This window comes from Lineus longissimus, chromosome 5, assembly GCF_910592395.1.
Source record: "Lineus longissimus chromosome 5, tnLinLong1.2, whole genome shotgun sequence".
NCBI classification, from domain to species: Eukaryota; Metazoa; Nemertea; class Pilidiophora; order Heteronemertea; family Lineidae; genus Lineus; species Lineus longissimus.
In genome coordinates, this window is record NC_088312.1 from 20717772 (window position 1) to 20743188 (window position 25417).

At 40.2% G+C, this 25417-nt stretch overlaps 1 protein-coding gene across 13 annotated transcripts in view; it reads right to left on the reverse strand.

Moving 5' to 3' along the window:
- Nucleotides 1-25417, reverse strand: part of LOC135487591 (protein quaking-A-like) — a 76998-nt gene that overhangs the window by 42729 nt on the left and 8852 nt on the right. For all 13 annotated transcript variants that reach the window (XM_064771518.1, XM_064771513.1, XM_064771509.1 and 10 more), the window contains exons 3-4: nucleotides 22650-22766; nucleotides 18875-19018 (exon numbers count right to left, since the gene is read on the reverse strand). In XM_064771518.1, the coding sequence (XP_064627588.1) occupies nucleotides 18875-19018; nucleotides 22650-22766 (261 nt within the window). The remainder of the gene's footprint in view (nucleotides 1-18874; nucleotides 19019-22649; nucleotides 22767-25417) is intronic.

A 25417-nucleotide genomic window follows, 5' to 3' on the forward strand; every position in this document is an offset into this window, starting at 1 on the left:
GAATACGTAAATCCCGTCACCCATTAGTCCATTAGGATATTTACACGGAAACCAGAGGCTGCAGCTCTGGCTCCATCAGGTCATCAACGCAAGCGAGATATGACTTACAAAGAATTACCGTCATTTATTGGTGACGGTAATCGGAGATACCGGATTAGCGTGTGGCCATCTCATTACTTCTGGACGAAAGTCATAATCTATCTATCCATTGTAAGAAGGCAATGTTTTATGTCATTACAAAGACGCAAGGCTTTGCCACCACCAATACAAAGAACGGTAAAGGACATTTAAAAGGAAATTTCTCATCAGAAAGAGATCTACCATGATGATATTAGTGATGAAGAGCTGAGTGCAACTCTTCTCGGCAGCAAGTTGATCTGCTAATAGAAAGCTTAATGACCCTCTCATTCCTAAAAGGTACTGTTATCCGTCTTTGCAATCAATAGAAATATTTCAAGTTTTTTTTTATTTGGGGGATCATTAACTTCAAAAAAAATTTATTTCACCAATTGCACTGATAGGCTAAAGGAAAGAAGTGCGCTCCCAAAGCGACTTTCACCATCAGCTGTAGCCAAATAGGCAAGGAAACAAACCTGATGTTGACCATCATCAATCACTCTTCGACAAAGCCGGTTTACATTTTTCTCTCAAGAAACCCACACACAAATCAAAAGATCAATTGCCTCTGTGAACATGCTCTATCAAGCTTGCGAAATCAAAGCCAAAGGGCAATTGTAAGTCTTCCATTTCACTTGCCCTTCCAGTCACACTCGTAGTCATGTCACTCAGTCGACACGCAACAAGTTAATCATGGTTTAACCAGGAGGGGAAACTAAGTACTAGGGCTTCATCAAACCGTCCAACACCGCGCTAAAAGCTAACTCATTCATTACACCAAGGATCGGAAACAAGGCTATTCAATTAAAAGATAATCTCCCTTAGGCAACGCGGTGATACTTAAAATTGCCTGGCTGTGATGCTTGGGATGCAAAAAGCACAGACTTTCCTTGTGATTATTAGGAACAAGGCTATTGTGGCATTAGCGAAAATACTACCAACAACAACACTGTCTGGGTAGCGTGTTCGTAACACTCAGAGACAATTTTCTGTCACAATGCAGCACTATTAGCACAGCTTAGTGTTTTGCTGCATCAAGTTGTGGTTTAACGAAAATTGCCCAGGAGAAATTGTGAGTTGGTCTCTTTTGATTTTCCATTATAACACTACTTAGTATCAGGGGAACGATATCCACAAGCGCCGTGGGATGGAAGCGAGATCTGTCGTTGGTCGATCTGCCTTTGATGTATTAATTTGTATGGCAGTGTTGATGAAACATTAGAAGCGTTGATAAAAGGAGGCTTGGAGAAATACTTGTTGGTCTGAGGCTATAACCAGTTTCGGTGTGGTACGTTCCTCGAGTGTAAAAATCCGAAATTGAATATGAAGTTACACACACTTTGGAACATTTGCTAATTTTTGCAAGAGTGGCTCAGCAATTCAATTTGTTAGTGCTAAAAACTCCTTTCGTAAGACAATGAGGAACAGACCACAGAAAAACATTGTCTTCCTTAATCAACGCATTTATGCATACAATTATTGCATTAGAGCAAGAGCACTTTAACACTAACGCTTGTCTTTGAAGCGTAATGTAAGCTCCTCCTTCAGTGAGACTACAGCGACAGAACCTTGAAAAATTCTGTAGCTTTCTTGTTAAACAGCTCAACAGCTGACAGTGGAATTGGAGAGGCTGCTAACTCATTAGTTTCTCTAACACTGATCATGAACGCTTGGCAGGAAGATGGCCCCGACCTTAGCAGCTGCAGCATAATAGCGCTACACTTATTTATCAATGATGGGGACAGATGGTTTTGCCTTCAAATGATCATGGTGTAGGGTCTTTTTGTTTTTTCGTCAAAGCTGTAACCAAAGGTGTTCAACATGAAAGAATTAGTGTAGCGGTTTAACTTCAACAGCAAATTCTGCATGGGCACAGCCAGCCTAACATGTTGGAAGTGTGTGGTGAGCAGCATGGGAGGGTCTTTAAGGAAATGAATTTTACCCTTAACAAAACCTTCTTCAAATGATCAACAACGGCGTCTCGCCATAGTTGACTGCAAAACACTGGATATAACAGTTAGAGCTGTTTTGCTTTATACCATGAAACACATCAATGATATATTGTCGTTGTATGATATACGAAAATAACCACATTTTACATTTGTGTCATAGCACTATCTTCGATAGGTACATTCCCAAGAGGCAAATATGCGTGGTGTCATCGAAAGGAGTTTCGTTGACCAATGTGTTCATATTACGCTGAGATCTCAAGTGACGAGGAATGTCTATAAAACTGCAATGAAGAAAAGAAGAATCGCGGCTGTGTCGATTCCCAGCGTGCTTAGCAGTACCAAATGGGAAATCTCTCACGTTGCATTCACATCACAACAGATAATTCTCAGTGAAACTTATATCGAAACACCTTTACAAGAAGATACCAATATCATGCATGGTCTTTCAAGCTAGTTTTTAAATCTGTCATAGACAATGGCAAGGTTTATAGCAGAGTACCAAGGGATAGCCAATAGTCGGAATGCCATGGAAACAGCCAAAATGGCAAGTGCGTGGGATTACATGTCGCGAGATGTCTTTATAACAATGCTAGAGGAAATCTGAGTTGGGTTTTTTCCCATTGTTTTTGTCTCTAATATTGCTGAAGATAAAACAATCTCCTACTATCATGAACTTTTGCTCACATTCTCATCTCAAGTGCAAAGAAATCACAACAATCACTCAATACCACACCCCAGAGGACTGGATGGCTGGCATAGCTAGCCATAGCTGCAATTTATTAACACTAAGTTCCAGCCGAAGCAAGACTCGAGCCGGGCGATTCCCTTTGGGATAAATCACAACTAAAATAACTCCCATAAGTCCAGCCATAGCAAAGTAAGTCTCCGATGGCATAGTGTGTCTCCGATCGGCGGCGGATCACGTCGGAGAAACACTAGGAGATAATGGCATAGCGAGTGCCTCATCAATCCACTTCCTGCAGCGGCCCATCAATATATGACGTAGGAAAACACAGGAGATCCGTAGAGGAAATGGGCCCAACAAACAGGATAAAGAGAGCGTCGATCGAGGACTGCTTGAAAGTTGAAACAACTGGGCACCATGGAAGAAAAATAATGAAAAATTCCAATGCACTTTTATGAAGTAACATCAAAAGACTTGCAAAATGCAGAAATGATTGTTTGGAGTAAGATAAGACTCGTTTGGTTAAATCATCATTTCTTGCATTAGCTGAATGACCTCAAACTATCACAACCATGACTTCTATCTAACATTGACCTCTTCTAGTCATAACATTTTTGGAAGTGACTACTTGGCAAGCCCGGCTTACCAAACAGCGACTTTTTCTTGTCCTGAATGGAGAGCCGAACTCATTAATATTAAAGTAAAGTCTCCAGCTCGCCAAACAGGGTAGATTTTTTACCTGTTTGGCAAGCCCGGCTGGCAGAACAGGGTGGCTTTTTAGTGCTGTTTGGCAAGCGGCTCTCCAAACAGGACAAAAAAAGATGCCTGTTCGGCGAGCGGCTTGCCAAATAGACCCGACCAACATTTTTATGAGATGCCATATTTCCCAAAGAAGACTACAGACTTAACAGGAGACACCAACCAATCACCAGACTACTTTTCAAGTTAATGGTCATCCCAGTTATAAGTTCAGTACTCAGTTCCACGGATGATCTGCTCAGAACAGGACATGAGTTATGCCAAAGAGGCCATTAAGCCAGTCATCCATGGTGCTTCTGTTCAGGCAGATCTAGCCAAGGCTTTAATCACATAGTGATTTTTCAACTTAAATGGACTTATTTCTCTCATATATAACCATACAACAAAGTTTTAAAGGATATGCGTAAGATGTCTGAGCATGCAACTTATCTTCACACTCAAGACATAACCAAAGACCTAACCATAAATTCACATATCCACTGAACATGCCAATGGCCAAATTCCTAACCAAAATCACCCTACAGAATTTGCCTTCCCAATAAATAGGGGAATATAAATGACTTATAAATGTCTCTCCATGTTGATACATATATCGACTTGTGTACAATCACGGCAAATACATTTCTTCGGATGGTATCCTAGGTTATGGTACACTTATCGTAACACAGCATAAAACCTACTCAAAGGATTTTTTAAAGATTACACCGTCTCAAAAGGTCAAAGAGTCTATCAAAACGTTCAGCTTTCTGTAATCACCCTTATAACATGACAACAAGATATTTAATTGAGTAGACAAATTCACATATATACCAGTACGAAACGTAATTTAAGGCAATTTTCAAATGCTGATGGGTACTTCAAGCATTGTGCAGGCAAAAAGACACTAATTAGTTATCATTGTGCCAATTCCACTACAGTACTGCACCGACGGCATCGCATTACATTCTCCATCTTAGAATCGAATATCAAAGGGAAGCTGAGTACCATCTAATTAGAACACGACAAGGAAGACACTGACAGTCATAGATTCACAAAATTTCCATCCACATCCAAGTATGACAATATTTCGCCCAAAGCTTCTTACAAATTTCGTCATGATCAAGAAAGTAATGTTATAAAACATCGAATAAGAAATTAATTTCTTTTCGTCTGATGCTACGAGTATAACAGTACCTTACGTATGAACAAATTCCAATGACATTGGGTTTTTTTATGGATGCACTTGGTATTTCTACAAGAGTCAAAGCTTTTATAAATTTTACTAAAAGTTGGAATATGGGCATTTATGAACATTCCAAATAAATTCCAATGATCTACTGGTACTCCCAGACTTTGCTGGGAAGATTTTAGGATGTCAATACGAGCTCGGCGTTCGGAACGAGGTGGAAAAATGGAAGACAGCGTGGGTTAAGTATTTTCCGATAAGAAGCGTGTGCCGGTGACGGATATGATCCTGAGCACATTTTAGTGGAAAATGCAATTTAGGTAATGGTATGACAGAAAGAAGGATTGCCACTGAAGATTTCTCATTCAATCTTGTTGCAGTGAGGTTTTTTCTCCAAATGTATTCAGTCTTAGAACAAAATTAATGCTCTACATGGAATTAAACATCTTTCTCAAGAAGTAATGTGGATGTGGCTACCCAGATGTTGATACATGCAGTTGGCATCATCAATCATGTTGAGCTGATGACTTATCAGGAGTCTGGTGATTTACCCTCTTGAACGAGGTCATAGCACCAAAAACATTGGTGTATTTTTCAAAGTAGTTGTACCAGTCTTTAGAGCAATGCATTTCCCATGTACTGTTAGAGCTGTTATCACTTTTTGCAAGGTTGGCAACAATTCCCAGGTATTTTACCATGTACCTCAGGTATTGGCAAGAACCATGGAAATCGCCCATCACTTGGTAACTGAGATAGAGGCACCCAAAGGTCACTTATTGATCTGGGAGGCTTTTATCAAAGCGGAGTCTTGCATACAATCAGGTATTCTTCCCATCCTGCAACAGAGACTGCTAATTGTGCAGAGAGTGGATCGGGAGTGTATCGGTTACATCTAAGAGATAGGTGATCTCTCTATTGTGTGGGAGAACAGTGCAACATGAACAGATCCAAGACTTGAAGACCACTGTCTGAGAGAGTCAGCCATATCCTCAAAGGTCAACAATGCAGGACATAACCAGGCCATCCTGAGCATGTTGACGAGAATAAACACCTAATTTCAGTTATTTACCATAAACATATTAGCAAGCTTCCTTACACATTTTTGATATCTCACATCAAGTTACTCCAACTTCAGAAAAATTGAAGGCTCTCTCACAAAGCAGAAGTTAAGATTAGTCAGGTCCTATCGCCAATTGAATCTTTGAACTCTCCATGCTAGATGAGCAACGTTTGAACCTTTCCAAACATTCATCATGAGAATACCTATCAGCCACCTTGGACCAGCACCAGCACCAGAGGCCAAGCCAACATGAAGTCAGTAATCACTGATCGGAACCTTTCGTGCCTCGCTCAATGATAACCGGTCTAGTGATCAAGACAGGACTTGAACAGTGGGATGAGGAAGATCCAGCTATGAACTGAGAAGTAGAAAATCTGCAAATTGCTATGGAACCGACTGAAGGAAAAACTTCAACAAAGGTAAATCCTTTTCCATTTCCTCCTAAATTAAAATCATTGGAACATGGAATGCCTCGTAAAAACAGTACAGTGTGGGTGGATGAAGCGATGGCATTGAAGCTTTATGCTCTGTCACTGATCACAGACTCAGGGGTAGAAATCGACATAGGCGAAGCTTATTAAGTGAAAGGACATTGCAGACTGACTGACAGTTTCAGGCTATATCTCACCATGCTCACACCAATAATTATTTACTGCACAACAAACCCGAATCAAATCAAAGGAAGATCGATGGTGAAATCTGTTCATTCCCATCGCGTGCCTCCCGGTATGAGGCTTGATAACTGGTGCCAACTGTGAACAAGGCTGATCGCATTCCCACAAAAACACGCCGAACAAACCATGTAGCTGGCAAGATACACGATCTATGTTACTTGTTCGGGCTGTGCTGGCTGGGTGAAGATGCAGGAACATGATCAGAAAATCTTCTTTCATTCATCATGAAGAGTGTCTTCAACTGGACTGCTTCCAACACATGGACTGGCATGAGCAATTGATATTAACTCATACCTACAAGTATTACTACAAAAGATAGTTGAAATATATCAAAACCAACTGTCAAATGGTCAACAGAATTGCCGAAAGTTGAGCATTCTTTTTCTTCATGACTTCTTAAACTCCAAACCAGGCTTTCAATATCAATCCCATTTCGAAGTCAGTATGATATTTTATAGCAGAAAGAGGCATTTCAGCCAATTGTCGGTCATATTGACTGCTCAGCATCAAAACGACACGACAAGGAACTCAATTCTCAGATAAGTTTCTGAAAATGGTTTCATGGCATTGTTTATTCTTGACTGGATAAGGAATGTTCTATTGCTAGTGACAATGAGACGCACGATCAGCACAGCAAGTCAACCTTTCCGACCCGTAGACCATATCCACACACCTAAATCCTTCAATATGGATGTCACATATTCCATTCCTATCAGTCTCACTGGAGAGTAATAACCATATGTAAAGCCATGCCACGCATGAAAATAGGCACCGATTATTTTTGCGGATCATCTTTACAGTAGCTGTCAGACGAGACGACAAAAACTCGCTCATGTACATTACACGGCGAGGTGGTTCTGATGATATAAATGGTCTTTCGAGCAGACGCTCATGACTTCTTCTACCAATCAGCCATATTCCTATTAGTATTCAATCTCAGGCTAACCATGGGAGCAATGGCTTAATTCGGTCCACGTGGGGATACTTGGTTGGGCAGGGCAGATGGCCAATATACACAGGAACTGAACGGTGGGAAACGTCTTGGAGAAATACGCTCGAGTATGATGTCTTTAGTATTTGGTCAATAAAGCAGCATCGCTGACCATAAATGTTTCCTCAAGAGGAAATAGCCTATTATTTGTTGTCAGGAGCAGTCAATCCAGTGTTGTAGTTGATATTTTGACCACTAACTGAGGTGGGATATAGTCATATAGAAATCAATATGTATTGGTCTTCCAATTTCTAAACTGTGGCGAGGAAATTCTAGCGGTACCGTAGAGAAATCAGGAATAATGGGATGTCATGCCGGACGATTGTGATGATTTGAGCAGTCAGATGCAAGAATAGCCTGCCAGTGTGGATGCAAGATTGGATGGCTCATCGCGAGAATGCGGGTCCTCGTTGCTTGATGGTATTTTTGGTTGACTGCTTTAGTGGCCGGTGAAGATGGCCAGATCGTAAATGGGATGGCCATCCAGAGGGAGGTCAATCACACTCAATCATATTCTTTAACATTTTAACTGATGCTGTTTATTTCCTCAGGCCACTCTTTTCATTTGCATGGTCAAGCAACTCGTACAACTGCATGCTGGCGATTTTGTGAATGCCGTCCGCCATAAAAAGATACTGAAACAAACCAGAGTAATCGATACACAATCGTTTGGTTGCAGCTGGACATCCGTCTGCATTAATTGATCATGAGGCAAATGATTATTTCAGATATCTTACAGTCCAATATGGAGCAGTCAATAGTTTTCCCATAGCCAGTTTAATTGACTATTGCACATGAAGATATTGAACAACTCAAATATTCCTCAAGCCATTCAAAAATGAGAATTTGACGAACTACTCCTCAAGTCATGAACTGCTTTGAAAATCTCAGTCAACTGATGCTGATAGTGCCCAACTATGATTACATGAAGTAATTCTATAACATTTTCTGATCACATTCTAATGAATTCTTCATATAAAGAAATGTACATGAAGAACGATAATCTCAACTCCAATGAGCATAGAGAGGATCTTCATTAGCCCAAGTAATGACTTTGATCCAAAGAGTAGGCATCGTCAAATTCCCCTAATGGACACCGGCAGAAAGAAGCAACATGGAATGACAACACGGCCAATGCCAACTTCAAACACATGATATCACATAGACAAGAACTCTGCCAGGAAAAGGAAATCATCGAAGCCAGTTTTGATGTCGAGGAATTGGAGAAGAAAGACAGTATTACAGCGTTGTCGGTATGCCAATATGCGACGGTGAAAGAACCTCTGGCAGTTTCGCAGCAGATAATAGCACGATTATGTAAAACCACCACTTGCCCAGAGGTCAAGGTCTATTGTTGTAAGCAGTAGCCTTGACCTCAGTATTGTAATGAGTGCCACACGGGCTAGAAGGACAAGGTCAATTTCTCATATTCAGTGACCTTGACCTTGATTCTATCATCATCAAGTGCTAAAGGTTTGAATGGTCAAGGTCAGAGTTTGTACAATAACCTTCACCTTGAAATGTAATGACCTTCAACCAGACCTACACAACAACCATCACCTTGACCTAGATGGTGGAAAGGTGCTCAAGGTAGGCGGACACTGGAGTTGGATGCAGCAAACATCAATCATGGCCAACTCAACAGAAATTGCCTGACTTATCTTTGTCAGGTGGAGTAAGGTAAATACGAAATAGCTTCCCACACCTGGGGAGTATTTTGCCATGGTTTCTTTTGTAAGCCATGACAATCATGATGCATTACCGCAGGCTCTGAAACATTCCTCAAGAGGCTGGTATCTTCTCCCGGTCTAAAAATACCAAACAACCCACGGAATGAATGCAAAATCAATGTCGAAATCTGCCCAAAGGCAGGATACCTGCTTGGCCAAAACCACATACCTATTTCAGTGGCTTGAGATATTTTTAATTTTCTTCAGGATTTGGTGTTACACTCAACCTGCATTTGATTTTAAGATAGAGCACTCCAGTGCAACTTACTAACCAAACAAGTTGACTTTAGCCAACAGAAACTAAAGACTGATGTTCCCCATTTTCAAAAACGGTCAGTCGATTTGGAGAAGCCAGCGCCTTATGATAATGATTGCAAAGCCAGCTACCAATATGGAAACAGAAAGATTGCCATTTCCAAGCTCCAAGTAGGAGATACAGTCAAAGATCCAGAGAGATAAAGTATCCTAATGCCAATGTCAATATTCCGCATCAATAGGGCAGCGGTGTCAGTTTCAGTGTCAGAATGACAGCATCAACATACTGTCAGCAAGGTATACTAAGCCTGGGGGATCGATTCTTGACTGTTTAGCAAGTTCATGGGGCGTGGAGCAGTGGGGAGATTACAGCTGAAATGTCTCAACTCTAAAGAAGTCGTTTCACAACGGATTAGGTACTAATACATCAAACTTATACCTTAACAGCTCATAGCATTCCTCCTATGCCTACAGAAGCTAAATCTCCAGTGCACAACACCAGGAAATCCCGTAGGTTCTCACGTTATTACCAAATAATTGAATAGTTTTCCCCAAAGACCAGCTTCAGATGCCTAAAGTCCCTCTGAAATGTCTACACCATTGCAATACAACACTGCTTGCAGAATCTGCCACGGTTAAAAAGATTTTGGGCACCTTTTTCAAGAAATCGATCAAGAGATTAGATCAGCATCAGCAGTGACTGAAATGTTTTCAACATCAGACAGGTGAGGATGCTGTGGCTCGTTTTCCTCTATTCTATGGCAGTACCACTTAAAACCAATGTTCCCTGTCTCATGCACAAGAACAGATATCACCAAACAAGACAAATACATCCACATTTTTGTCATATTTTTAAAGCTACACTAAATTCGATTTTCCGAGCTCAGGTGCATTCCTCGAGAGTGCTTTGCAAGACTGATGAGGAACCAAGGCAAACTAACGATGCCTTCTTCCCATTACCGGAGACATAAATTTCCTTCCACCACTCCAATAATTTAATTCCACCTTGTTTCATGATTGCGTTTTTGCATGCCTTTCAGTTTCATGTAATTACAATCTGAAGGTATTCTTAACCCTCTATGATTGATCAAAATAGGCTTCTTATACAGGTAATGGAAAGGGATTTACGGTCTATAGTTATGTTGTCGTAAAAGGTGACAGCAGAAGAAGGGCTTGACACCAAACTGATTGAGTGCAGAATTGCCATAATATGCATTCTGAATCCATCACACTTTTGTGTTCACTTCTTAGGCACTTCATCATCGGTCCGTGACTATGGAAAACCAGGCAGAAGCTACATTACGGGCCATCGAGGGACCAAGCAAGAATGATAAAAAACTCCCCATAACATGATCGAAACAGATTTGCCTGTATTGGTCCCATGGCCATAGAAGAAAATAAGTAGCATAATGATAAGATTCAATTTTCTAAGTGCGGCCTGCGGATGTGGCTTCGAGAAGCGGCACTCAGATAGATGGGAAAGTGACTGTCGGAATGACAGACCACGGGCTGAACAGAATACCCAAAGGAGTTATCCATGTGTATGACGTGAATATGTATCGGCCAGACGAAGATACGATTGATTTCTTGGATGGGTAGATAGTATAATATGAGGTACAGTCTCTTATGTGGGGACACAGATTGTAGCATCCAACGAGATACCGGTCCCAGTGCTGTACGCAGGACCACTGGAAGAGGCCTCCTATTAACATTGAGACAAAGTTACTTGAGGAGACTAAGCTACGTTCAACAGAGTACACAAAAGATTTCAGAATATTTCTGATCTTGTTTGTTTGTCTGGAAGATTTCCTTGCAAACAACCATGTGGGAAACTTGGTTTTCTTGGCTGATCGAATCAAGTGCCACGTTAACTAAAGAAACGTGCAGTAATGAGGGGTAATGAGGACCGAGATCAAAGCGTTTTGCCTACAAGTTCATTTTTCTCGCCACTTCCTCAAGACATGTCGCCAGTAGCTCTTGTACAGAACCTCTGAGAACATGAAATGTGAACATGAAATATGAAACGTCTGGCGGAATACCAGTTGCATCTTTCACAGTAACGTATGTCATTACGGGAAGCTGCAGACAAAGCATACCCGAGGGACACTAGATCATCAATACCGTGGAAGATGATCATCAATACGAATTCTGTTATCCTCCACCCAGAAAGCTGTAAGGTAATCCATAATGGTATTACACGTTTCGCTTTGTCGCAAGCTCGTCTCATTAATGCGACATCAAAGATATTATCGAGGCATGAAGCTGTTAAACCAACCACTGTGACTAGATCAACTAGTGTGCAATATCTACTGATCCATAATGAACGAAAGAACGGTATGTTGATAAATAAGGAAAGCAGGAGGACATAGTCTTGCCAATAATAATAACATTATACAAGAAGGATCCAGATTTCATAGAAAGCGCAAGATGTATCATGCTCATTAAAACTGAATCCAGTGTCTAGACAGGAAATTGTAGGTGACGGGCTCTAGGTTCAAGATGAAGTGAAAGCCCCCATTTCCAGTCTGAATACACCGCAAAATGGACTAGGTTGATACTTTAAACTGAGACTAAAAAGTGCAGAAGCAGTTTCTTATCGAACTTACTGCAAATTACCATCATTTCTATCAGTATCACCAAATCATAACCTGAAAGGCTGGCCACATTCAATACCAAACGTTTGTGGTAGCGCTATCATTTCACTCCATCTGTTTTTATCAGATGGTATCTGCCACAAGCCAATGGGTTCGCTGAGTAGGAGTTCGTACAAGTGTTTGATTTCTTATAACCAGCGTAAATGAAGGAAGGCCAGGGTACTTTGATGGCCAGACTTCCCAACGGCTCAGAGTTGTGTGCTATTTGAAGATTTCCTGTGTTGGTCAGCTTTGCTGTTTCAAAGAGAGTGGAATAGGCCAAATGAAGGAAGGATGAGTGTCTTTGAGTGTCAGACTTCTCAAGGGAGGATGTTGTTTGCTATAGATGTAGGTGGAAGCTCACCAGGGTTAGGTCAGCTCTGTCATTAAAACAGACAGGCAACCTTTGCAATACTCCAGTGTCCACTAAATGCTTTAACTTTTCAAGCTGCCCTTTTTGAAGAGAGATGGAAGGTAGAGCCTGCAACAGTGGCCAACCTTATTTTCAGCTTGGGAAGCATGCACCACAAGACAAATGGTCAAATAGTTAGCATCATTCATGTGATGAGAAGCCATTTCTCACAGTCACTTCTAATGACTATTCTTAGTGCACATTCCTTAGCCATATTTGACCTACGATCGCAATTTTCATATCTGATATTTATCAGTTTAAGACAACCCCTCAGAATTCCATCTATAAGCTGACACTGGGAATCTTTTATCTAAGAAATAGTGACAACCTCACTGCAAGATAACATCAATACTTATACCGATGTTGTACCTTTGGGACCATTAATATGCATTGCACATCATAGTGAAGGCAGCCAAAGAATGAGCCCAACCGCAGAGGCGGTAATAAAACCAACCACATCATCTGGGGTTTTTTTTGAGCTGTTAAGACCTTTTCAGATCAAGCAATCGTGAGCTAGCAGTAAATCGTTCAGCCCTTCCATCGAAAGGAAGCATCTATTTCTTGCCACTGCTGGTACTCTGGCCAAAGTAATGAAATCTAAAGGCCAGACTGGTCACTTCAAATTAGCATCACCAGGGCTAGCCTAATTGCATTTCCCTGTCAGCATGCCAGAGTTACCACGACAAATCAAGAAAACGGAAAAATTCTACCGCTGGACCAACTGCTGTCACAGATCACCAATAGGGTCTACAGAGCTATGTCTCATAACTTAGGACCAACAGCAAGACAGACTTACAGCTCCAGATTAAAAAATTTGAAAACTATATCCACAAGCAACTACTGTTGACACAACTCAGCAACTTTTCCCAGTTTACGGTGTTTCATCGACAAATAAATTGGTCTCAATGAATTCATCAGGAACCATCAGCTATTTCGGGGGCATGCTTAAGGACGTTAATAAGCCATCATTTGACAGATCACGGCAGATAACATCGACCAGCACACCCTCTTCTCATTCTGTTTCCTTTATTCGTATTCCGATCAGGATAACGTGGCCATGTCAACAAACACTTTAGAGCGCGTTTAAACATCCAAATCAGGCAGAGCATAAACTGTGAGGATACGGTCGCGAGAGTGGTTCATAAATCCACAGTCGCCGCGGATTTGTGCATTTTTTTTCTTGGTATTCTATGAACAATTACTTAGTGGCAATATACATGTAGGTGAGTGATGCGGAAAGTTTGAGAAAGTTGGCACTGACATAGCACTTGGAACCATTATGCCTTACTGATGGTGAAGTTTATAGACTTGCCGCCTGACTGCTGAATCTCGATCGATTATTTAAAAGAGCTACATGATCACCACAGCTAGTATTGACCACAGCTTGTTCAACTTCTCATTGACTTTTTATACAAGGATGCGCCATTCACGTCCCCATCGGAATGGCGACTTCAGCTGTGCTATATTCCATCACAATCCTAGCGACTGACCGTCAACTTATAACCATTCCTGGCATGCACGCTGGCGACAAATTTCTAAAAATCCAGCCATCAGCGTTAGCGCACTATTGTAAGTCGGCGGTATTATCCGACCAGCGTTGCTAATACGTGCGCTATTTGTCTGTTGGAGACGGGGTGATCACCGTCGAGATTATGTGGATTTACGTTGTGAAACGTCCAATGAATACTCCCGAGGGGATAGCTTAGCTTAACCAGGGTATTTGGGCCGCTAATGCCCCGTAAATGTGTTCCTGATTGACGCACGTTAACATGACTGATGAGAGGGTGAACACACTCTAACTACTTAGACTTTTTCGTATCATATTCGAAGGTTGATAATGATTTTGAAAGGCAATACCGTCATGAAGAAAACGAATGACACTTTTTCTACAAGAAGCATTTTAGAAGACAATTCTAGACACGATCAATGATTTATTATTGTGACTTTGAACCTATTCAGACACTTCATGTAAATGCAGGAGGGAACCTTTTTCTTCTCTTTATTATTTTGCTTTATGATTTTACGAGTCTTTCCAGCAACATTTCTTCAACTGCCTTTTTCAGCCTCCTTCAATAGAGTACAAACACTCAATCATTTGTTCGAGAAGAATATCCTAAACTCCACAAAAAATATCGGGGCTAATAGGGTGGGAACTAAATATGAGCCATTCAAATAAAATCAGTGCTTTCCGAGGCCGACCCACTTTCAATGAAAATACAAAATACACGAAGCTGCACGATGCACTTGAGTTTAACTAAAAAATTCCCCGGGGTTTTTTTTATAGGCAGGTCAGGTGTATGGTTTTCAATGCTTCATAAAATGCAAAGCATATTTCACATTTTGTCCCAAATAAGTAAATCGCTCCAAGAGAGCACTTCTTTTCCTCTCTGGCACTCTTGACATGAATTTCAATTTTCTTATGGTAATTTCAAGAGCTGCATGAATTCAGCAACTATCTCGACTCGGTACGTTTCGCATCATACACACAGAAATACTTGGGAGAGTTTCTGAAGGACACCAATATTACTTCTGATATTGGACTTGAACTAGATCCAAGTTTTCAATAAAGGCATACCCATATACTTGAACAGGCCGTGTACATGATTGCCCATGACGTCCAATGAACTCCATGTAGCTCATAGCTGCATTGGGGAGGTCTGTTTTGAGCAGTATACTTTTTATGATAGATTATGTACCAGCCTCACTTTGACAACAGAGGTTTTGTGAGACAACCAAGAACTCGAGCATGGTATCAATTCCTACCATTAACTGTCTATTTCTGAACAGTTACCGAATTCACCCGCAACGGGCATTGAGAAATGTGGGTAAGATTCCTTTAATCCTTTGATAAATTAGGAGAGATTAGTGAGAGATATCTTGTAGAAGGTTGTGTCAGAGTGTGTAGGCAACTGAGATTGAGGCACATGTGTATATAAACATTTCATTATTCTTCGAAATTTCCATGAATAAATTTCACACCCTGTGCCCCACCATCAAGAACACCTACATAACTCTTAACGGAAGACAATCTCATATGAATAAAATTACACCGGAAGATCACAGCATCTGGACTTGGCAGACGACATCTTAACACAATTTCATCGGGACACTCAATTTGCTGTGATCATCGCAACCAGCGGGAGGTTCCGGCGAACATGATCGAAACAATGTTTACTTCATGAAGACGATGCAAGTGTTGCTGGCTTTTTATACCAACACGAACATCCTCTCATTATATTTTTTAAATTTCGGCCACAGAAGCATTTTTCAACCACGTTGTGGCCAAGGGCTTCCCAAAATGTCACCTCAAATTTTTGGTGTTTGGTTTGTGGCCTTCAACCATCTTCACAATTCACCCACTTCTGTGAGCGAATTAGTAACTCCACAATAGAGCATTTTGATTGGCTCATATCTCGAGGATGCAGAATTCGACACTTTTGTTTGGACAATCACACGTTTTAGCTTTTGGAAATCCCTGAATGTGCTTCTAGCCATCGCCTCAGATCAGCCATGACAATGCTGGCAAAGCATGATTCATGATCACATCTTTTCACAAACTTCTTTCTTATAAGACATGGATCTCCTATAAATTTGCAGTATCATATCATATCAGTTTTCCAACCTTTGTGCTATATCCGTTAAATCTGTCCATACACAATGGTACACTTTTATGACAACTGTTTGCACACAATAGCATCAACAGGACATGTACTTGTTACAGTTGAAATGTAAAAGCATTTGTCAAATGTGAGTGTTTGCTCCTGGAGTTAATCAACTGACATCATCTTGCGAGAAAGCTAGCGACAGAAAAAATAACGTTGACATGTCGTAAAGACTTTTTCTCGGATGTTGTGTTCAATAACAAGTTAATCCTCCACACTGAAAAAATAGTTGATTTTAAGACCTTAGCAACTAGATCGAGGAAGGTATGACAATATACAGGATGTCCAAAAAACAAGGTTTATATACTCGCTTCTTCATTTTTATAACCTAGAAATTTTAACTAATTGACAGCTGAACGTTTCCTGTTCTTGGTGAATCAAAGTGTTATGCTTATTTTGATACACCCAGTACAACATCAAAGGTGTTGGCTAAATCTGCTTAATGTCACATAACTGAACATCCCCTGTTTGAAATATCAAGCTTTAACAAAATCTCCAATAGTTCAAAGACACTGCAGACAAATTTTCCATTTACCCAAAAAATACTGCATAAACCAAAAAAAATAACTTAAAGCAGTAAATGGCATCAAATCTAACAAGGTCACCGAATTTAAATAATTCACTTTTTTCTAAATCACAAAATAACATGAATGAAATGGCCAGGGCCATTGTGCTCACCTCATGTGGAGGAAAGATGGATAAAGAGCATGGTATTGTGTCATGTAGTGTTAGGTTTGATGTAGGTCCAAGCAATTACAATTTCCCCAAAATGGCCAATTTACAGTACATTCGACCTCTGTGACCTTGAAAAGTAGGTCAAATCAAAGAAGACCCGGGTGACACATTGAATGGTTGTTAGAATTAGATGTACCTATGATATAAAATTGGTGCCAATCGGGCAAGTCATTACTAGGAATAATGGCATTTTGAAGAATTTAGGATTTGGCCCCCTCCCTGGAGGCCAAACGGAAAATCAGATCGCACCAAACTTCGGTACCTGAGATCACCTGACCAAGGGGTACATGTGTACTTAATTTGTGATCAATAGTCATTGCAGTTAAGAAACGTGCCATAGTTACGGCCTGACGGCGAATTTACGCCATTTGACCTCTGTGACCTTGACAAGAAGGTCAAATTAAAAACCTGTGTGACATATACTGTATGGTGGTTAGATGTACCCATGATATCAAATTGGTGGCAATCGGGCAAGAAGTTAAGGAATAATCACATTTTTAAGGTTTTTGGATTTTGCCCCCTGGTGGTCAAGTGGTGAATCATATTGGACCAAACTTCGGTCCCTGAGATCACCTGACTAAGGGGTAAATGTGTACCAAATTTGGTATCAATAGTCATTGCAGTTTAGAAACGTGCCATCGTTACATCCTAATGGCCAATTTACACCATTTGACCTCTGTGACCTTGAAAAGGAGGTCAAATCAAAAACCCGGAGGATATATGATGCACCTTTGCTAGAAGTACCTACCATATTTTTTTCAAAATTTCCCGACTACTATTAAGGGAGATATTGCATATTTTCACTTTTAACGTTTTGCCCCCTGGTGGCCAAACCATGAAACGAATCGGACCGAAACTTGGTCTCCAAGGTGTCATTACATAAGGGTACATGTGTACCAAGTTTCAACTCAATAGCTTTAACAGTTACGAAACGTGCCCTGCTAACGGACGACGGACGACGACGACGACGACGACGACGACGACGACGACGACGACGACGACGACGACGACGGACGACGGACGCCACGGTATGGGATAAGCTCACCTCTGCTAAGAGGTGAGCTAAAAATGGAAATCATAACACAAGAGAAGACAAGGTTCTTTCAACAGGGGTATAGAATTATTGAAATCATGGGTTACATCTCAAGAATGTTGGGGCTACTGGTCATTGATAACACCATGCACTGCCAGCACTATAAACTATCATCGGATGCTGCTGCAATCCACAGCATACATGAATTGCCAGATAAAATCACAGCCTAAATGTAACAGCAGCTCAAGCAAGGTCCTCAAGACTTCCAATTTCATTTCAATTACAAAGAAGTATTGCTGCCATCCTCTCGTAATGAACAGCTGAACTCATCAACTATTCGCAGCAAATTAATATTTCATGTTTTCAATATTGGCACTGTCAGTGCCCGCCACTCGAAAATACTTTTAATTTGGCTACTATTATGATACAAGATTTGAAAATTCTTTGCTGAACTTCAGGGGCCACCACTCGAATCCTTTCCACATTTATTGCATACTGCTCTACATAAATCACCCCGGTTGAAAGAACAATACACATGCAACTACAGGACTTCAAAAGGAAAATTGAAAATTCAACAAATGATCTTTCAAATGACCTTTTGAAATTCAGATGAAGTATTTTTAAAACCTGAAAAAAATTAATTATTATAAAAAGAACAAAGATAATGAAATCATTTGCTAAGGACTATTACAAAAAGTTTTTGCTTTCATTTATTTTTTACAACTTGGCTTTGGTAATTCATCATCGAATGTACATTTATTCAGTTGGTACTTAAGGTCATCAGACAAGGACACACAAGTCCTCAAAACTGTTTTTTTCTTTCTTTCTGTCGCCAAAGCATCAAAATTACTTTTCAAAACAATTTATTCCTGTATCCGAAATTCAAGATTCAGCAAACACTTTTTGTGACAATCCAACATAAAAACATGAACTTGAAACATGAACTACAAAGCTGAAAGTAAGAACTGAAGCTACAAGCCAACACCATGCAATATAATCGAGTCGACTTACGATGACTTCTAAGAACTTCCTAATAGCTTTGGCGGCTCTCCTGAGCAAGATTTCTGACCGGTTGTGAGTGTCCTCGACGGTGAGCAAGACGTGTAGATCATCCTGGAGATGCTCCCAGTGTGTCTTTCCCCTGTACTGTTCCTCCTGAAATCACAAGAAGGTGATGACACGATGAAATTTACTTTTATATACTGGAAAATCCAAACTACTTGCTCTAATGTGGTTCAACATCATCTGAAAGGCAGGTCTTTAGAAGGGAGGGAAAGGTAAAATCAGCGTTTTAGGCCTCAAATTCAAACATTGTCAGGACCAATTTTAGAGCCATCAATTTGGCCTGGGGTGATGTAATGGAAGTGTAAAAGACGATTTCAGACTGCCCTTGCCTTTGTGGTACTGGTTAAATTCAAGCACTGGTCAGTTTAGGTTAAAAGCTGCCACCAGACCAAGGAACTAACTTCAAATGCCAAAGCCATATATGACTATGAGACAAAACAGACTCAATCTAATCATGCATCCTTTAATACTTCACAGAAGAAAAAGAATTCGAGAATATTTTGCTACCTCATCTGAAGGTGGTTCAAAACAAAACTTGCTGTGATGTTGAAAATCATAACATCAATAAGACTAAACTTAATTTGAAAGCTTCTTTATCAGTTATCGGTTTCCAATATCTGTCATCCGACATGAACTGTAAGAACTCCTTCACCATCAACAACACCAACAACAATTTTATTCAAGACAGGATTTTTCCATTCAAAACCTGACAAAACATCAGCCATTCACAATTCTGCTATAAAACCACCAGCCAGATAAAGACAACATTACCGCAAGGACCTTTGCCATTTTGCCCCCACCCTCAACATGCAAAAATGGAACATATTATAGGTTAGCGCATAATAAAAGAATAAGATTGATAGTGGTTATCCTTCAAGAAATTTCTCAGTGCTCTTTATCGGTTGTCATTTTACCGCTATTATTCATTGCGGTTTTCCAGGTTGGTTTCATCTACTAACAGGGCAAATGACAAGTTTAAAGAAACGTTGCTCAGAGAAAGCATTGACGACTCAGACAATTGAAAGAGCATTCTTAGATGAAAACGATTCTCATTAGCTAATGCACGTTTCGTCACAATGTTTCATACTTTATTGAGGCGATTTATCTATCTTGACGAGAGATCCAATCTCGACAATACGGCAATATACTTTGGAGAAATCTACTTATTTATAGCAATTACTGTGATGATGTTTTCTTTTCGTACAATATTGAAGAGGGAAGCAATACATCACTTCCATATTTCCACAAGTGGTGAGTATTTCTGAGAATAAGGATTCTGGTTTGGTTTTTTTAGAAAAAATGTTACAATCGAGAAAGATGGACATTTCAATTCAAGAAATGTCACAAATATCAGATTTTTATGTAGAATCTGAAAAGATTGAAAAAGTGACTGTCGATAATAACATCTCTTAGCAAAATTGCTTCAAACTGCACATAATGAGATATCTTTTTACAACTTAGCTACCTTGACATGCTAGGGAAGATTACTAATCGCTAGGTGTAAATTTACTTCAGTTGACAGCTCCAGCTAATCCCTGCCAAGCAAGCAATCTGGTTCAGACATGTTCATTATTAAGAACTGTCACAGAGAGGTGTGCGACTGACAGACCAAAAACCACGTAAATTTCCAGGGAGTTGAAAATCATGACAATTGCCTCATTTTGCCTATTTACTGACAGGATGAAGGTGGAGAAAATCATGTCAATTTCCTTCTTTTTGCCTTATTTGTAGGACGAGAGTCCGGAGTTGAGAGTCCAATAATGTCCAGAGGTCAACAAACCTTAGAAATAAGTGCGCTTGATGATGATGGGAGCAATAAACCTTGCAAAACAATCTCTTTTTCCTCCTTACTTTTACTGTTCCAGAACCAATATGTTCAGGTACAAACAACTAAATTGGGGTGATTCTAGGTTGTGGGGTAATCTTTTCAGCATCAAGAGACAACCTGTATCATCAGCAGCACAAGATTCAAAAGACTATCATTAACCATTGGTGTTTTTTTTCAGTTTTCAGTCAGCCTTTGTTATTGAAAGCCGAAGAAAAGTTATTTTCATCAACTTGTTGATTGGGTATCAATCAGAAATTTTACAGACCATTGTTCAAGACACCTTATTGACATGCTCAAGCACTGCTCATGATCAAGATACAAAACTGACACCGAATACAGCCTGTATGAAGAGGTGTTGACCGGATCATATATCTAGCAAGAGCATGACACAGCTAATCCACTCAAGTCAGCGCTATCTTGCTAGCGCAATCCTCGTCAGATCGTAGTGAAATCTGGCCTGGCCGTCTTCTTCAATGCCTATCGCTAATTATCCCGCCGTCCCAATACTCCAGCGCAGAAGATCGCGCATTGATGTCTGTATTTCCCGCAGGAAAAATGCCGAGTCATCACAAGATGAAAGTCGATAGAATGCTCAATGAGGAGACTTATTGCACAACGGGACTGCATGATATGTATAATATAGCGTCACCCCAAACCGACTCACGTCAAAAGCAGACTTTTACCGTCTGTCAAAAGAAGCAACTTGGGTTAAGAGATCAATTTCCATGTTGCATTCCTTGAGGGAGTTGAGTCTGTAAGGTTACATTCAATGCAAGCTGGCGTACATGAGCAATGAAATTGTGGTTTCATCGTGAAATGAAGGTGTGAATTGACGATAGATTTCATGCTGAAATAAATCTGAAGCCAAACTTGGCACCTTGGGGGAAGCAATGAAGATTGGATTGAGTTTCTTTCCAATTAACTTTGTGATTGGATTGCAATCTTCTTGCAATCTTTCCACAGTGAAAAGTTTGTAAAAAAAATCATGCCATCATCATGCATTTTCTACCCTTGAACTTTGGCAATCAAAATGAGAGTGAACTGAGCGAATGCACAACACTGATAAAACTGTTTAGGATGATGTAAGATAAGAGCAGACAAAGACACTTCTTAGTTTGTTGGGCTATACCATCAGATATTGGACAACTGAGCTCTAAGTTCAACTTTGCAAAATAAGATGTGGGCACATCAGCTTTTCTTCCATGGCACCTCTGGTTAAAACAAAACCTATGGAACACTGAGTGCATCTTCTTGTACTGTTGGATACTTAGTATCTGATATTTTTTAAATTCAGTGTAAGAGAGAAAATATGTTTGCACACCCCGTGTGTTCAGCTCAGCAAAGGTAAATTCACAATAAAAAGTTCCATATGGAACAGAATACCTTGAGGCTTGCTGTGAATGTGAAGAACATCGCAAATTGTGTTAAACACCCAACAACTCAGGCAACAGCCTAGCAATAGCATTAGCGATAGCTGAACTAGCATAAATAGTCAGCTAGCTTGTTTACGCAGCCATCAACAGCTAAGATTTACGAAGAAATCTGACCAGCCTGATATTGGCAAAGAAGGCCAGTCCATCTCTCTCCATATAAAGCTATGGACAACATCACAGAATCTTCTGATGTTCCAGTACATTCTTTATCAGGAGCCAGTAGCTTCTTCTGATAGGTTTTTCAGAGATTGACCAGCTATATCTTTGGCATTATCAGACCATGGAGAAAAACTTCTCCTGTGCACTTAGTTTCAAAGATAAATGCAGAAGGTATGTAAACTCTGGCAAAGCTTTCAGGAGGCGGTCTGCTGTATTTCAAACGAGGTTATAGGATGTACTGTCTATCCAAGGATGGTAACTCAAAAGTCGACTTCTGACAACTCAATCCCTGAATACTTACCAATCGCTTGTCCCTCATTGAGCCTCGTCCTCTGACCATAATTTTTGCATTTAAAACATGTTCTAAAAATTTGGCGGTAGTTCCTCTGGGTCCCAACAATCTTCCTACAAAATTGAACTGCAAAGAGAAAGAAGGAAAACATATGAGAATTTGCCAAAGAAATGATAGAATGCACCTTGAACATTTTTCATTCAATTACGGTGTGAAGTCGTCAGCGAACTGTAAAGGAAAATAAATTGGATTGTCTGCATGCTATTTCCGATCCTTGATTTAAATGATCAATCAAATGCCAATTTTTCTCGACAGCACGACTGATGGGGCAGTGAAGCCGAGTTTGACTTGCCAATTTCATCAAAGTGTTTGTCAAGGCTGCATTATTCCGACAGCAAAACAGAAAAGCAATGATTTGAAAACAAAAATGCATCAGCTTCAACCATTACCAAATCAATTTCCACAGTTCCTTTGAATTTTATGATCAGTTGAATAAACTCGTTTTACATCCAATATGACATCATTTTTAAAACTCTTTTAGTAATTACCAACACTAGTGTGTGAAATCACAGAGTGTGAAGATCAGAGAAAAATCAACAGCAGACAATGTTTTCTCAGTAAGATAGCATTGAGGTAATAGCTATGAATCAAAACATCATTGGCAGGTTTATGGCGCTTAATCTTGGCTATGGAGGTGAGGTAATGGCCGGCTGGAGGATAGGGTGGTGTAAGGCAGGCATCAAGTCATAATCCCACAGGAGTGCAACTAACAGCTTTGGATCTACCAAGGGAAGGCAATTTGTGCATGCAATGGCCTATAATGCGGAGTAATGGGTACCATGTTTTTGCTTGTGTAGTCATTCATTTTCATTTTGTGAAACGTAAATTTTAAGTTTGCTGTTTTGATTGAAAATGTTTTACTCCCATTTTTGCAATCCAAATCAGACCTTTCTTTTCTTGTTGACAATGTTGTTGGTGTTTGGTGTTATTTCCCCACTAGCAGTACCACAAATTCAGTGACTAATTCATGCTTTTACGAAAACATGTCAATTTTACCAGAATGGTTGCGACTGACTAGCCACAAGAGGCATGCATCACCATCAAAATCAAAGCCCAACAGATTCAGTCATGAAGTAGGGATGCAAATTCAGGAACATCAACATTCCAAGGAGCTGCCACACGACAAGATATCATGACAGCTTGTATAGGCACTTGAATATTAATTTTCATATTTCTCATCTCGACTCAAGAACAGCGCAAACAAAGTCCTGATAACTCATTACGTGCAATAATTACTTGCATTTTACTCAAATAAAGCTGTCAGGCGTTAGCAATATGCGTTGCGGTACACTTTACACAGTACTTCAGCTTCCCGAAATCGTCCTTACATCAAACAACAATGAGTTCTTCAAATTTTCCAACTTCAATTATTTTGAGCAAATAAATGTCTCTGTCATATGTCATATTTTCATGTTTCCACGTTTGAGAAAGATAGCCTGGCCCCCAGATCACCAGCATCCATGTGGGAGTTCTGGAAATATTTTTTGCCTTTCCAACAGAAGACATGTTCAGTTGCATGGTGAACCAATGTGATCAACAGTCTAGATAGGTCGTAGGTTTACAGAATGTGATGACAAAAAATAATGTTAGATTTGAAATCTCAAAGGCACATGTATTTTCAGAACCCATTTCTATGATACCGGGAGCAGATCCTCGTATACTCTCCAATATGACACCAAACTGAAGAAGGTTTGCCGATGAGGGGGAGGAGAATGACATAGAGATTTATGACTCAAACGTCAAACTACTCAAACTACTCGATAGCAAGTGCTTGGAAGTGTATGTAAATATTGTTATAAGACATGGCGATAACACACAGTGAACTATTCCGGAAGGAAACCTAAATGGCCGAGTGTCAAAGATGAGATGATCACATTATAAACTTCTTTTTGAGACAATGCTTGGTCATCTTTTGGTGACTTTATTGAATATCATGATATCAATAAATGTATATATACTTGTCACACTGTCAACATTTATATATTGTCCATGGACGGGCAGGTCCTTAAATTGTGTATGACATGGCCAAAGGGGAAATTAACAGCACCTTGGACGAGAGTCACAGGAAGCAAATTGTGATAAGGGAAAGTACAGTCTATGAGCAGGTGGTCAGGCGGAGGCTGGGAAGGTGAATAAACAGCACATGAAAATGATAGCAAACCGATAGTCTGTTCATGGATACGAACTGAGCAGGGGTCTCCAGGGCCACACATCGGAATAATAGAATATGACCTGGTCGTGGGGGAAATTAGGAATGATTTCGAGTCAGCGAAGGAGAAATTTATATGTAGATCAAGACGATTCCGTCTATGCACCAAGTTAGTTCGAACATCAATAAATAACTTCAAGGGTGTCAATACACCATGCACTGATTATTCAGGCCAGCTATGATAGACTAATTATCGGATGCATCTTGTTGTTGTCCAGCGGCTCAAAAGAGAATCATCTGTAGGAGTGATTGCAACAAGGGACATTGAAGTCTCAGGACTATCGGATTGTCTAGACGTATAATAACAGCTTGATAAAGGGTAAGTAATGGAAGGCTGATATCAGCGCCAAACCTTGTAAGGATCATACCTACAGCCCTTATCAAGGTGGTGATTGAATTATGTTGCGGGGAGACATGACCAATACTGCACTCACAATTGATGGACATCAGCAACAGACTCGCGTGATCTTTCGTCAATTTTTACTTGAGAGGAAAAGCATGGCATGTC